The 13903-nt window shown below is 38.7% G+C and overlaps 2 protein-coding genes across 8 annotated transcripts in view; one reads left to right on the top strand and one right to left on the bottom strand.

Annotated features, from left to right (window-relative positions):
• NME9 (NME/NM23 family member 9) overlaps positions 1-11649 on the top strand; it is a 41835-nt gene extending 30186 nt beyond the window's left edge. Inside the window, exon 11 of one of the 3 annotated variants that reach the window (XM_081301017.1) lies at positions 11487-11649. In XM_081301017.1, the coding sequence (XP_081157143.1) occupies positions 11487-11518 (32 nt within the window). In that variant the 3' untranslated portion in view covers positions 11519-11649. The remainder of the gene's footprint in view (positions 1-11486) is intronic. The other 2 variants (XM_081301015.1, XM_081301016.1) reach the window with 2 other exon arrangements.
• Positions 1-13903, bottom strand: part of ARMC8 (armadillo repeat containing 8) — a 102487-nt gene that overhangs the window by 6891 nt on the left and 81693 nt on the right. For all 5 annotated transcript variants that reach the window (XR_014022927.1, XM_081301013.1, XM_081301014.1 and 2 more), the window contains 4 exons: positions 12726-12875; positions 11661-11756; positions 5000-5095; positions 1368-1440 (listed from right to left, as the gene is read on the bottom strand). Coding sequence is in view for 4 of the 5 variants with exons in the window: in XM_081301013.1 (XP_081157139.1) it covers positions 1368-1440; positions 5000-5095; positions 11661-11756; positions 12726-12875 (415 nt within the window). In the remaining variant the exon portion in view is untranslated. The remainder of the gene's footprint in view (positions 1-1367; positions 1441-4999; positions 5096-11660; positions 11757-12725; positions 12876-13903) is intronic.

The raw sequence follows: 13903 nt of genomic DNA, 5'->3' as shown, positions 1-13903 counted from the left end.
AAAGATTAAAGCTACCAGGTTACTGGGAAAATGATGCAGCAACTGTTCTCCTTCAGCCTTACTGGGACCCTTCACTCCTCACCCTTTTTGCCTCTTATCCACCACCCTCCTACAATGTACCGGATCCTCTCATGCTTGGACTCTCAGCCTAAGTGGTCTCTGTACCTCTTGTCCCTCCTTCCTGCAGTCCACCCCATATTCTGCTGCTAGACTAATTTTCCCACAGACTATTAAGATCAAGATCAGATTCTTTCAGTCTGGTACAAGGTCCTTTGTCATTGGCCCCGAGCTCTGATGCTTTTCTAGGACATTGCCACAGCACTGGGGAGGACAGTCTCTTCCTATTCCTAAGAGACCTTGTTTCCCCCTCCTTCTATTGTTTTCTGTCCTCTTCCTTCCTCCCTGCACTTCTTGCCTCTCAGCACAACTGGCAGTTCCAATTTCATACCATTCTGTTGTTCTACCTTCCAACTAGACCAAAACTTTGAGGCCTGGCTTTTTCTCTCGGAATTCAAATGCTACATGGTACGGAGACCTGTGGGTTAAATCCAGTTTTGCCTCCTACCACTTCTGGATACAAGTGCTAAATATAACAATCCCTCTGGAATCTTTCCTCCCCACTGAAAAATCTACACTGATGCACTGAAGAACCTACATTGAGGCACCATACCCTCTAGACCCAGTGAACCAGAATCTCTATGGTCAAAGCCCAGAAACTTGCCTTCTAAAAGTTTCTCGGTGATTCTAATGCATCCAGCCTAGCACTGAGATCCAGTGCTCTTCTCCATACCTTGGCTGTATACTGGAACAACCTGTTAGCTTTAAGAACTACTTGTACCTAGACCCACCCCCAGAGATTTTAATGGAACTGGTCTTTTGCAAAAATCCCCAGGTGACTCTAATACATAGATAACATGGAGAACCTTTGATCACTACCCCTAGCCACCTTACTGTAAGACTATATCTCACCAGTATATCCTCTTCTCTGTCATGCTTATCTGCCAGTAGTCCTTAAATGTGCTTCCTATGCTCACAACAGAAGGCCATCCTCTTATCCACTCTTCTCTCACCTTCTTCAAGTGCTTCTTACATCCTCCTTATCAGCTCTCCCAAGGGGAGGACTGTCACTCACTTCTCACCCCTAGTAATTTGGTACAGTGTTGGCTCCAACAGTGTTGGCTCAGGTCAGCTGATTCAGGCTAGTCCCACTGACTCTCCTACTGGGGTGCCTCTGTAGGGTGGTGAGGGCCAGTTAGGCCAATGAGTAGGGCCCCTGTCTAAAATCTCAGGGGAACTTTCTGCTTTCCCTGTGCCATACTTTTATCTTCCCATACTTTTCTTCAGGAAAAATCTCACCAGACTCTTACCTTCCTCTTCATTCCATATGAGGTTCGATATACAAAACATAGCAGCAAGCTGCAGTTTGACATGTGAATGACCCTAGTAATATAGAAAAGGATTAAAAATGGAGGTGATCTCATTTCAGATCATTTTTTTTGAGTAACATGTCATAGGTGATAATTAAATTACTCCTATTTCTGTAGAAGGATCCTAAAAGACTAGATCCAATCTCTACTTTATCAAATGTATCAACTATCATTGAGCAGCCTTCTATCTTCTAAAACATAATTCTTGTTTACTTTTGTTTATATACTAAAAGTACAACTGTTTCTGGCTAAGTTGGATCATTTATAGAGTGCTTTTTCCTAAGTGAAAGAGGACTCGTGAGTAAAAGATTTTTTTTTTTTTTTTTTTTTTTTTTGGTACTGCGGATTGAACTCAGGGGCACTGGACCACTGAGCCACATCCCCAGCCTTATTTTCTATTTTACTTAGAGACAAGGTCTCACTGAGTTACTTAGCACCTTGCTTTTGCTGGAGGCTGGCTTTGAACTTTCGACCCTCTTGCCTCTGCCTCCTGAGCCACTGGGATTATAGGCATGTGCCACCACGCCCAGCAGTAAAATAATCTTACAGGTTATTTACTTAGTGGTCAATTAAAAAAAAAAAAGCTAGCATATTTAAATAATTCATGCATAACCAATGGACTACCAATTACATAATATTCTTAATGGTTTCTTGAAGGTCAAGACAGATTTATCTCCTAAGTAGGACTGCACCTCTACCAAGAAGAAAAAGAAATGGACATGGCTTCCTCTGTTAGAATTCTATGCTTAGTGATTCATCTTCTACCTGGCAACAGTTTTTAAGAGATGTCCAGTTTGAACTCCTTTAAGACCAAACAGAATAAAACTTACCATCTGCTCACAGCCTCAGGCCATCAATGGGTAAACTGAATAAATGAACTTGCATATACTATAAAAAGCATTTACTATTTATAAGTTCATTAATCAATCAATAAAACTAGAGGGAAGGAACTTAATTTAGATGGTGCAGAGAACATCTCTTTGAAAGAGGCAACATTTTAACAGAGATTTAAAGAAGGAAGGTGCCAGATGTGCAAAAATCAAGAGGCTAGGGTTTCCAAGAACAACAGTTCTTGAAAAGATCTGAGGTAAGAAGATATATATTCAGAGAAGGAGGCATGGCTAAATTGTGGGCCCTTGAAGACCAGAGCAGGGACTCTGGATTTCATTCTGAGTTCAGAGGAAGCTCTTATAGGATTTGTACAATGGAGGGACAAGATCTTATTTACACTTTTAGAAAATCACTTTGGCTGATGGGACTGAAGTAACAAAGCAGAAGAACCTGGAGGCTACTATGATTATGTAGTCAATCAGTCATAATATACTATGGCTTAGACCAGAAAGGGTCAGTGGTGATAGAAAGATATGAACAGATTCAAGATTAGTTTTGGAGGAAAAACTCATGGGACTTGGCAATAAATTACATGAGTGAAGGTAAGAGCTAGAGAAATTAAGATAGACTCCCAGGTTTTGGCAATGGGGTAGATGGCAAAGCCACTAAACTAAATGGTAAAGACCAGGAGGTGAGACACGTAAATCTAAGGGAGATAGCTAAGAATTCATTTTTGAATACCAAACTTACGAGGCCATCAGACAGTCACATGAAAATACTGAGTAGACAGGAAAACATGAGTCTAGGGTTCTGAAGAGAGGTCGAGGTTGGGGGCAGATACTTAGAAATCATCAGCATAGAAATGACAGTACAAGCCACAGAGTGGACAAGATTCCCCATGCCAATTGTTCTTAACTCTTTATGTAAGAACCACTCAGGGAACTTTTAAAAATCCTGATGACCAGGCTATACTTCAGACCTTTTATATCAGAATCTTGGGAGAAGCAAGGCTATAGTCTCTGAAAGCTCCCCAGGAAATTATGTTGTATAGCCAAGGCTGTGAATCAGTGATTCAGGAAAGCTTGTAGAAGAAGGCGGCCCAAGCAAGGGGATCAAGAGAAGGTCATGGAAGCCAAGACAAAGAGATTTTTCTGGAGGAAGAAACAGCAATGCTGAAGTCTGCTGTAAGTGGGGTAAGAAGTGGAGAAAAAGCACCGTTTGGATTTGGCATCACAGAGATCACTGGTGACCCTGACTAGAAGAGTTTCAGGTGATGGGGATGGAGGCCAGATGAATTAGGTTAGAGAATGAACTTTGAGGTAAGGAGGGAGAAAGCATGTGCAGAAGATGCTTTTAAGAAATGTAACTTCAAACAGAAGCAGAGAGGTAGGTGTATGCAAGGTTAAGGGAAACTTTCTTTGCTTTTTGTTTTTGTAGTGAAGATTGAACCCAAGGATTCTTACATGCTAGGCAAGCACTCCTCTGCTGATGGAAGGACTGTCAAGAGATGAAAGCTACTATGTGGAAAGATCAGGGAATTCCTGGTTGAAGCAGGAGGTTTTCACTCAAGTTTACTGAGCTTATATGAAAGGCCAGGTACTACAAGGTGCTGGATACAGAACTGTGAACAAACTGATGTGTCCTTAATGTCATGGAGTTTATGCCTGGTAGAGGAGAGGCTCAGGTGGTACACTCACTATAACTGAGCTGAATGCTGTAAAGGCAAGAAACAGGATGCAGGAACACAGAATAAGAGAGGAAGGGTCAGTTCAGCTTAGGTCTGAAGAGTGAGAAGGAGTGGGAAAAAAGTGTTCCAGGAAGAGAAGCCAGTATGTGTGATGATCCTCAGGCAGGCAAGAGCATGGCCTTGCCGAGGAAATGAAAGAAGCCAACGTACTAAGCAAAGAAGAGAGCAAGGCAATGAGCGGGGGATAAGGAGGGGTTAAATCTTGCAGTACATGATGGGCTGTCATAAGAGAGTATGGATTTGACTTCAAGGTGTAACAAGAGCCTCAAAAAGTTTTAGCTTCTATTCTTTTAATAAAGCAAAAAACTAGGTCATCACTAAGAGTAACGGGGAGGGAAGAAATGAAGTTTAAAGAATGAGGAGAGGGTAAGAACCTATTCTTGTTTGTGGAGAATGGGGGTACCAAACTGCTTGAGAGTCACTGAAGGATACCCAGTGAGGCTGAGTGTCCAGGTGGATTTTGTGAAGTGGATCAATCAGCTTGTTCTGTCCTTCCTCTGCAATTGTTAATCGTGTGGTGGCCAAGAGGAGGCAGGTTCCTCTGTGGTTAGAATTCAGTTAGGATATGTTGAAAATGAAAAGAGGAGGACAGATTTTAGCCATGGGTGATGAAATGATGTAGGGCATGGCCACAGCAGTAGGTGGCATGCTATTTGGAAGCAAACAGGTTGAGGAATTAAGGTGCCAGGGAAGCACCTTAGTTCCATGGGACTGAAGTCTTGAGAAGGGAGACAGAATTGGGGCACTGAGAGAAAGCCAAGAGCCCACAGCTTCACTGGGCAAGGAGACAATCAGCAGATGAGTGGAGTGGGGATTGGGGTGGTAGATGTTAGTATCTCCAATGGCACAAGCTTCAAGGAGTTAGTGTTTTCCACCCTTTTGGATGGAAGAGTCCCCTGAATCTGTCACAATAATTTATTCTTCTTAAAAAATTCCTGCAACACCACCATAGTCCCTGCCTTCCAATGCTGCAGTGAAGGGGACAAGGGCTTACCATGTAATATTTGATTTTCTGCAGGATGTCATCATTAGTCATAATAAGTTCTTTTGCTGTTGTCCCATCTGCTATGTTGGCTAGGATGCAGAGTGTCTGAAAAAGAACAAGGACCCAGAAATCAAGAATCCTCTGAGGCTCCCAGTCTCTCAAGAGTTTGGGCAATTTCTCACCTGAAGGTACATGTATTCTCACAGGTTTCATTATCAATGGCCCTGATTTCTCAACTCCTGACACTGCCAACAAAAGTAACCACCCCCAACCTGAGTCTACTTTAGGCAAAAACACATCAAACACTCCTGGGGTTTCTTGCTGAGCATTAAGCTGGGTAAAGTCATGTCATATAGGTCATATTATAGTACCACAAAAGGAAAAAAGAAAAAGTATTTTATTATTATTTTTTGTCTTGGAAAGCTCATTTCTGAGAGAAGCTCTTGTGATTAACCCACAGATTTCTTCAAAGTGCATTCTGTTTGGTGAATACTTCATTAGTGTTGTCCCCCTCCCTTCCCCAAGCCTCCACCTGTGACTTGCTCCCAAGCTAACAACCTCTGGGTGAAAGCCTAGACCATGTCCACCAGCTACACTGACCATGTGCAATTAGAACCTCTTAACTTTTTTTGACCCCTGTTAGAAGAATAGAAAAGGAAGCAAAATATGTGAAGGAATGAAGTCCAGATTGACCTGCCGTGCAGACTGGAGGAAGCCCGTACCCACCAGTTCAATGGGACAATGGGACATCTAGAGGACAACCACTGCACTGCCTGGAGTTTCTTCTCAGAAGAAGAGATTGCTCTTGTCCACTGGTCCTTTTTGATAGCTAAACCAGCAGATGGCAAGGGTTAAGGTAAAGGAGATAGGGCTGTGGTAGGGGTAATAAGCTGGTGCCAGACTTAGTAACTCAAAAGATTTACTGAACATCTATCATGGAGCTGCCTTCTGCAAGGCATGAGGCTGAGACAGGAATAAGATACACTCCTCAACTTGTAAACTGTGACATGAGGAATTACATTTCACTGTGGTATGATTAAAGCAGAACAGAGAACCAAGAAAGCCTGAAGAGCAAGCACTTGCTGAATCCTGCAAGGGCCAGGAGGCTTCCTGGAGGAAGCGACACTGACCCCTCCTGCAGTACAGTCAACAATTGCTCCAGTAGGTTGAGTGGTGAAGTGGGGGAGAGACTAATAATTATCTCAAATTCTAACTTTATTCTTTGCAAGACTTCAGTTTATTATGCCATTGAGATTTTTTTTTCTTTTTTTACTCAGGCCTAAACCCTCAAATATACTAAAGGGTATGTAGTTTTATTCATCTAGATTAATACAGTGTAGTAACTAGATTTTTAGGGAGTGAACCCTGAGTTGTGAACTAGGAAAAGGGTGCCTCTGGGAAACAAGAGACGGAAGAAATACAATTTAGAATCATTCATACATATGTATGTATATAAATAAAATAAGGATATAATTACATATATATATATATATATAAATAAATAAAATAAGGAATATATATATATATATTCCTAAGCGGGCACTGGAGGACTAGCTAGGTAATGATGAGGAGACTCTGATCTTTCCCATAAATTAGAGTTGACCTAGGGAAGATGTCAGATTTAAGAGTGATCTTTATTTACCAGAAGAGGCAGTGGGCTGGATTTAGCCCACTGGATTCAGGCCACAGTTTGCTAATCCCTAGTCTGTTTCATTGATTTCCAATTGTTCATATTAGTGGATATACACACGTGTGTATTTTTTTTTTTTTATCTCTGCTGTTCGGTATATTGAATTGATTTGGCCCTAGAACTAATTGAACTTTTTAACATTTGGTTTTATCTCCACAGAAATGTTTATAGTATGCTTTCCATGGGTCTATTCTAACACTCCAAAAAGAGGAATCAATCACTTATCTTGCTGCCCTAGTCTATTTTGAGGTATCTCCCTATAAATGTCATTCTTCCCAATGAATCTAAATGTATTCTCCTTTCCCCAGGGGCACCTTGGTCACGAAATCTTTTAGAATTCCTATCCATGGTCAGAGTCATTTCCATTATTTCTTTTTCTGCTTTAGCTAATTCATAGGATTGAAATGGGGAGAAAATTGAGAAGAAGAAAGATTCTTCCATGTTCCCTTTGCACCCTCAGCCAGGCTCTACTTCTGTCCCTGTTGCTGGCTCATTCTTTTCCTGTTGGTTTTAGCCTGGCAGAGCCTCCTTCATGAAGACAGGTGATTTATTTACCACTGCCTGTTCTAGTAAATAAAGTTTTTCTGAAGAGGCCATGAATATTCACTTACATATTATCTTTAGTTACTTTCAGGATAGAACAGCATGGGTAAAGGGTTACTATAGAGATTGTATAGCATTACAGAAACTCGTAATACCAAAGCTCACTCAAGAATAAAGAACTTGAACAGTCCTGTTCCTATTAAAGAACTGAATGTGTAGCTAAACATCTTTTCACAAAAGAAACACCATGTCTACAAGGCTTCACTGAAGTTTCGACCAACATTTTAAAAAAAGAATACCAATTCTCTACAAATTCTCAAGGAAGATTGGAGAACACCCCCATCTTGTTTCCTAGAGCCAGCATTATCTCAATACCAAAACCAGATAAACACATTACAAGAAAACTATCCATTAGTATTTCTCAGAATGTAGAAGTATATGATCTATATACAAAAACCTTTAAAATATTGCTATAAAGAATTTTTAAAAACCTAACTAATTGGGAAGATAGTGTGTATTCAATGATTGGAAGACTCAATATTGTCACTTCTTCCCAAACTGATCTATTGGATGTCATTACAAATAAAATTCAAGTTGACTTTTTGGGGTTAAAAATAAGGACACAATTATTAAATACAATAAAATTCACTTTTTGGGTTGACTTCTACCTGATAAATGTATAAAATCTTATAACTCTCACCACAATCAGCATTAAGCATGCAGAATGTTCTTCTGTCTCCCTCCCCACTTGCCCTATATTATCCCTTTACAGTCCCTTACTCCTCCCTTAAGTCTGGGATATGTTTGTTCTCTCTTCTATGACTTTGTCTTCTGCAGACTCATAGAAATAGAAGCATAGAGAATGCTTCTTTTTAAATTGGGCTTCTTTCATGTAGCATAAGGCACTTAAGATTCATCCATGTTGTTGAATGCATCAACAGTTTGTCTTTCTTTATTGCTGACTGGTATCCCACAGTGTATTCACTGCCCAGTTAAGGGACATCTGGCTTGTTTCTAGGTTGTGGTGATTACCAAAACAGTTGTTATAAACTTTTTTTTGTTGTTCATATGCAAGTTTTTGTGTGAATATAGGTTTTTGCTTTATGTGAACACATGCTTAGGAATGGGATTGTTGGCTTTATGGTAAGTACAGTTGGCACTCCATTTCTATGGATTCAACCAACCATGGATGGAAAATATTAAAAAAAAAAAAGGTGTCCATACTGAACATGTACAGACTTTTTCTGGTCATTATTTTTTAAAAAATGATGATTATTTATATAACCTTTATATTACATTAGATATTATAAGTAGTCAGAGATGATTTCAAGTATACAGGAGGATATGCCTTGGTTATATGCAAATACTATGCCAATTTATGTACTGGTCCGGAGGGTCTGTAGATTTTGGTATTCCTAGGTGTTCTGGAACCAATCCCCCACAGAGACTGAGGGATAACTGTATATCTTCAATCTTAAAAGACACTGCAAAACCCAAAGTGTATCATCTGCATTGCCATTTGATGTACTATCAGTTTTAAAATATTTTTAGCCAATCTAAAAGAGTGTACTGATATTTTATCATGGAGTGTCTGTTAATATTGTTCACTTGGCTTTTTTATTTGGTTGGTTTTTTGCTTATTGAGAGCCTCTTTATATATTCTGGACAAAAGTCACTGTGTCCAATGTGTCCATAAGACATAGGATTCACAAATATTTCCTTCAGGTGGATGCTTTGTCATTTCATTCTCTTACAGTTCATTTCAAAAATAGTTTTACATTCTGATGAAGACCAGTTGTCCCTTTTGGATATTTATACTATCATATCTAAGAACCCTTTGCCTAATCTTTCAAAGATTTTCTCTATGCCTTTTCTGTTATGCCTATGAATAAATTTTCATCTAAGCTGTGAGATATAATCCAAGTTAAATTTTTTGGCAAAATATTTTGTCAAAAATTATTACAGCACCATTTGTTGAAAATGGTGCTTTCACATGTTTGTCAGTAATCAATTGCCATATATGTGTGGGCCTATTTCTGGACTCTAATCTGTTGTATTAATGTGCTAACTATTTGCTGATGGCATACTGTCTTGATTACTCTATTTCATAGTAGATATTCTAGCATTTACATTTATATTAATGTTTATAAGAGGTATGCTGGGATTTTTATTAAGATAATGTTGAATCAGTAAATCTCCTTGGGAGAATTTTAACATAATATTCTCTAAATGGTTAAAATGTTAAATGGAATTTTAACATAGTATTCTCTATTTATTGGATTTCTTTCATTATCAGAGTTTTGTCATTTTCAGTGTACAGATCCTTCTGAAATTTATACCAAAGCATTTCATTTTTTTCTGAGCTACTATCAAATGGCACTGTTTCCACTTCTAATTGTTCAGTGCTTGTATGTAAAAATAAAATCAATTTTTCTATTTTGTGACCTGCTTATTAACTTATTTATTAGCTCTAGATTTTGGGGGGTGGGAGGGTACCAGGAATTGAACTCAGGGGCACTTAACCACTGAGGAACATCCCCAGCCCTATTTTGTATTTCATTTACAGACAGGGTCTCACTGAGTTGCTCAGCACGTCACTTTAAAAAAAAAAAAAAAATTATGTTTTAGTTTTAGGTGGACACAATATCTTTATTTTATTTTTATGTGGTGCTGAGGATCGAACCCAGTGCCTCACGCATGGTAGGTAAGCACTCTACCTCTGAGCCACAACCTCAGCCCCAGCACGTCACTTTTGCTGAGGCTGGCTCTGAACTCGCAATCCTTTTGCCTCAGCCTCCTAAACCGCTGGGATTACAGGCATGCACCACCACGCCCATCAGTTCTAGATTTTTATGATGAATCTATGGCACTTTCTATTTATGTTGTCTGGGTGTAGTTTTGCTTCTTCCTTTCCAATCTGGATATCTTTTTTTCTTGACTTACTATACTTGGTAGATATAACAGTATAATGTTGAACTGGACTGGGACAGATGAACATTCTTGTCTAGTTCCTCTTTTTTTAAAGAGAGTGATAGATATGTTCATCATCTTGGTTATGGTGATGGTTTCATGGGTATTTACACATACACAAACTTATCACTGCAACATACTGAACATCAATTAGGCCTAGATTAAAAAATTATTCATTAGATATTTTTGAGAAGCATTATAGTAAACTTCCAGCTAAGGACTAGGCAGTTTAAGCATTCCATACTTGTCTACTTCTGGATCATCTCCAAAATCTGTATGAGAGTGTCATCTGTTTCTTACAAAAAAAACCCCCACTGTTGTTGGTCTTTTTGTTTGTCCTCATCTAAATCTCACCTAGCCTTCCTGTCTTGCTTTACTTTTCAAGTTAGGGAAATTCTATCCAGGTGAGCTATCTTTCCTAGACAAAATCTATTCCACTGGTCTCCAAATAGAATAGTTTCTTCTGAACAATGTATTTCCTGTTAATAAGATTTCCAGTAATGAATTTCATCTCATTTCACTTCAGTGATGCTTTGGAGATTAATTTTAAGAAAAAAATCATCAAAACATCTTAAAAGCAGTCCATCAATCTAACATTTTCTGTTCATGAATTACATCACAGCTGCTAAGTCCTTCTGCTCTTACTCCTGGGACTGCTCTTTGGAAGCTGGCTGAACTACTCCAGCTCCAGAACACAGAGGAGGAGAAGTCTGGGCCCTGCACTTAGACTCTCTATGCCCAACTTTCCACTAATGATTTTGGCAAGTTTCTGGCATTAATATAGGCATACATATATGTGTATGACTCAATAAATTTAAACCTAACACCTCAGATTCTGTGTAAAAATCTTAAATTTGCAAGTGACCTTTATTTTTATGGCAAAGTAAAATATATATAACATTAAAATTGCCTTGATATCTCCCAGAAAATACAGAAAAGTGATTCCCATGAGGTTCCCTGATAAATGCAGTGTCCATATTTTTATGTCTACCACAATCTTGCCCTACTAAAATCCAACAGAAAGGAGGAGTTCAGATGGTGACTAAGAACAGAAGATGCCTAAGAGTAAAGAAACCAAAACCATCAACAGGATAAGAAATTCTCTGACCAGGGAGTTGTAAGAGTTTAGGTTTATAGCACGGTGGCAGAAAGGGCTAGAAATAGTGAATTCTGGAGAAAGGAATAATTCCAGGATGACCAAAGAAGGCTGCTACTTTAAAGACAGGGAGAGTGTATACAATGTGTGACACAGGGGGAAACTATAGACTCTGGTCATGTTTTTTTCTATTCCAGGAAGAAGAAATATTGAAGAGTTCAAGGGCTGATGGAGCCTCTCTCTTGCCTATGGACCCTCCATAGCAGCAGCACCCTGTCTTCTTCAGACCTGAACATTTTAGGAGGTTCCTAACTAAGATCTGCCTTTGTACTCACATTCAGAAAATACTCCCCAGGAGAAAAGACACATACCTGCTCTTTGACCTCAATGTTATGCTCCCCTTCCAGAATAAGGGTGACGGCTTGCATAATTTGCTTTCCATGAGTACTCATTATTTTATCTATATGCTGTAAAACAATGGGAAGGCCACGGTTATCATCTGGGAAATGAAAAGCCCAAAGAAAGAACAGAAAGCTTCTAAAAGTTAACATTCTATGATACACAGTTGCTTCAAGCAGAACAACACAGCATATGGAACGAGATGCCAAAGAATTAGTATTTATTATACTGTAAAGCTGCATTTTGCCTTCAAATACGTTTCTGAATGACTTTACTACAAAAAGAACATAGTGTTGGTCTGATAGAATACAGAACTAAAATCAGTGGGAGTCCTCAAGCCCAAGGATATTAAACAAAAAGGAAGCATAAAATTATGGATTGGGGGGCAGACATGGAAAATACAGTATAGGTATTAATACTATCTTGGAGCACAACTGTATGAAGATGATTCAAAAGACAAGCAAAGCACAGAGAAGTAAAATATGACCATGTTTCTTCATCCACCTGAAGTGGTCACCTGACATGGTTGGTCAGGGAACATCACAGAACTACATTGAGTGTGACCCCACCAGCAAAGCTGTGCCTCTTCTATTGACAAATACCCACTAATTTCCACAATGACATCTCCAGAGGTTAATCCAGTAAATGTGGGAGGGGAAGGTATGGGAGTGTCTATGGAATGGCATTAAGAAGAGTTCTCTAAATCCAATCAAGCAGAAGCCTCAGAGATAAATGATTCAGGCAGATGAAAAATGTGGCCAGCAAACCAAGCAAGAATAAAGTAACAAATCAAGGCAGATATATATTTGGTGCAAAGGGAGGAGAGACAGACAGGATGGGCAGTACAGCAGTGTTGGGCAGGGGGGCTCCCAGAACACCTATGAATGTGGCAGGTCAAGACATCAACTCCATGCTTCTCTGAAAAGGGGCAACATTTGAGTCATACTCATAGGTAGATGTTGGGGAGCAGAGATAGCAGTGTTGGGTTATGGACACGGAGGGCTAGCTAATCTGGAAGCCTGGGTGATTTTACTTACAGGCCGAGTAGAAAGGAGATTTCTAAGAAGTCCCAATGTCTTCATCAGCACGTTCAAATCTGAATCTGATAATAACCGGAATAGCTGTTCAGTACTCAAGCTTCGTAAAATATCTGCTTTTATTTTTTGTTCAGCCTGAAATGCCATATTCTGAAAGGATTAAAGAAGTTGCAAGAATCATTTCTATATTTATTTTATTAAATTATATAATTTTAATTTTTGTATTAATTCTGATAATTTTCAAAGTATAAACAGAATCTGTTAAAATCCTTAAGTATGAGTAATACTATTTTTCTGATTCCTGTTAATTTCCTATATTTCTATTTGTCAAGAGAAGGATAACTGCTACTCTTAGGTATACACCTATAATGATGAATATGATTACTTTCTGGCATGGGCATTTGAAGGTCTTAAGGTTTTTCAGATAAATACAAAATGTATTTATTACTTTTGAGAAGTAATAAATACATTTTATATTTATGGTTATCAAGTTGCTTTCCCTGTATTTTAGTAACAATATGACCATTTTTTAAAAAAAATTATGTTTAGTTGTAGACAGATACAATACCTTTGTTTATTTAGGTTTTTTTTAATGTGGCACTGGAGATCGAACCTAGCACCTCACACGTGCTAGGCCAGCACTCTACCCCTGAGTCAGAACCCCAGCCCTAACCATATGACTATTAATAACTATACTGTGCCATGCATTTTGAAAACAATTTCAAAGTACTCACTTATTATAGATGAAGATAAGCAGTGATGTGCTAATTCTACCAGCATGAGAGCACCTATTGTGTTCCTAATACTATGCTAGGTATTGGATGACTAGGACCTATCACACAGGAAATTTTCCAGGGGGAAGAAGGTATGTCCTGGCTACCAGCAAACAGTAGCTACTTTGTTCCTTTTTATTATTCACATTATGAATTAGCCCAGCTAATTGAAAACTATAATAATATGTCTGAATTAAAAAGAAACAACCTACCCACCCAAAACAAAAACATGGCAAATTCTAAATCATAACTCATCAACTTTTGATATAAAAATCTCTTTAAGTTATATTTAGCTATTGCCTTCCAGGAATTTATTTTAATTAAGGAGCTAAAACATGAGAGATAAAGTTACCAATGATGCAAGACAATATGGTAGAGCAAAAAGAGTATTAGACCTAGACCATT

Source organism: Spermophilus citellus (genome assembly GCF_964194105.1).
Source record: "Spermophilus citellus genome assembly, chromosome: 7".
Taxonomy (NCBI): Eukaryota; Metazoa; Chordata; class Mammalia; order Rodentia; family Sciuridae; genus Spermophilus; species Spermophilus citellus.
This window is presented reverse-complemented; position numbering and strand designations above follow the sequence as displayed.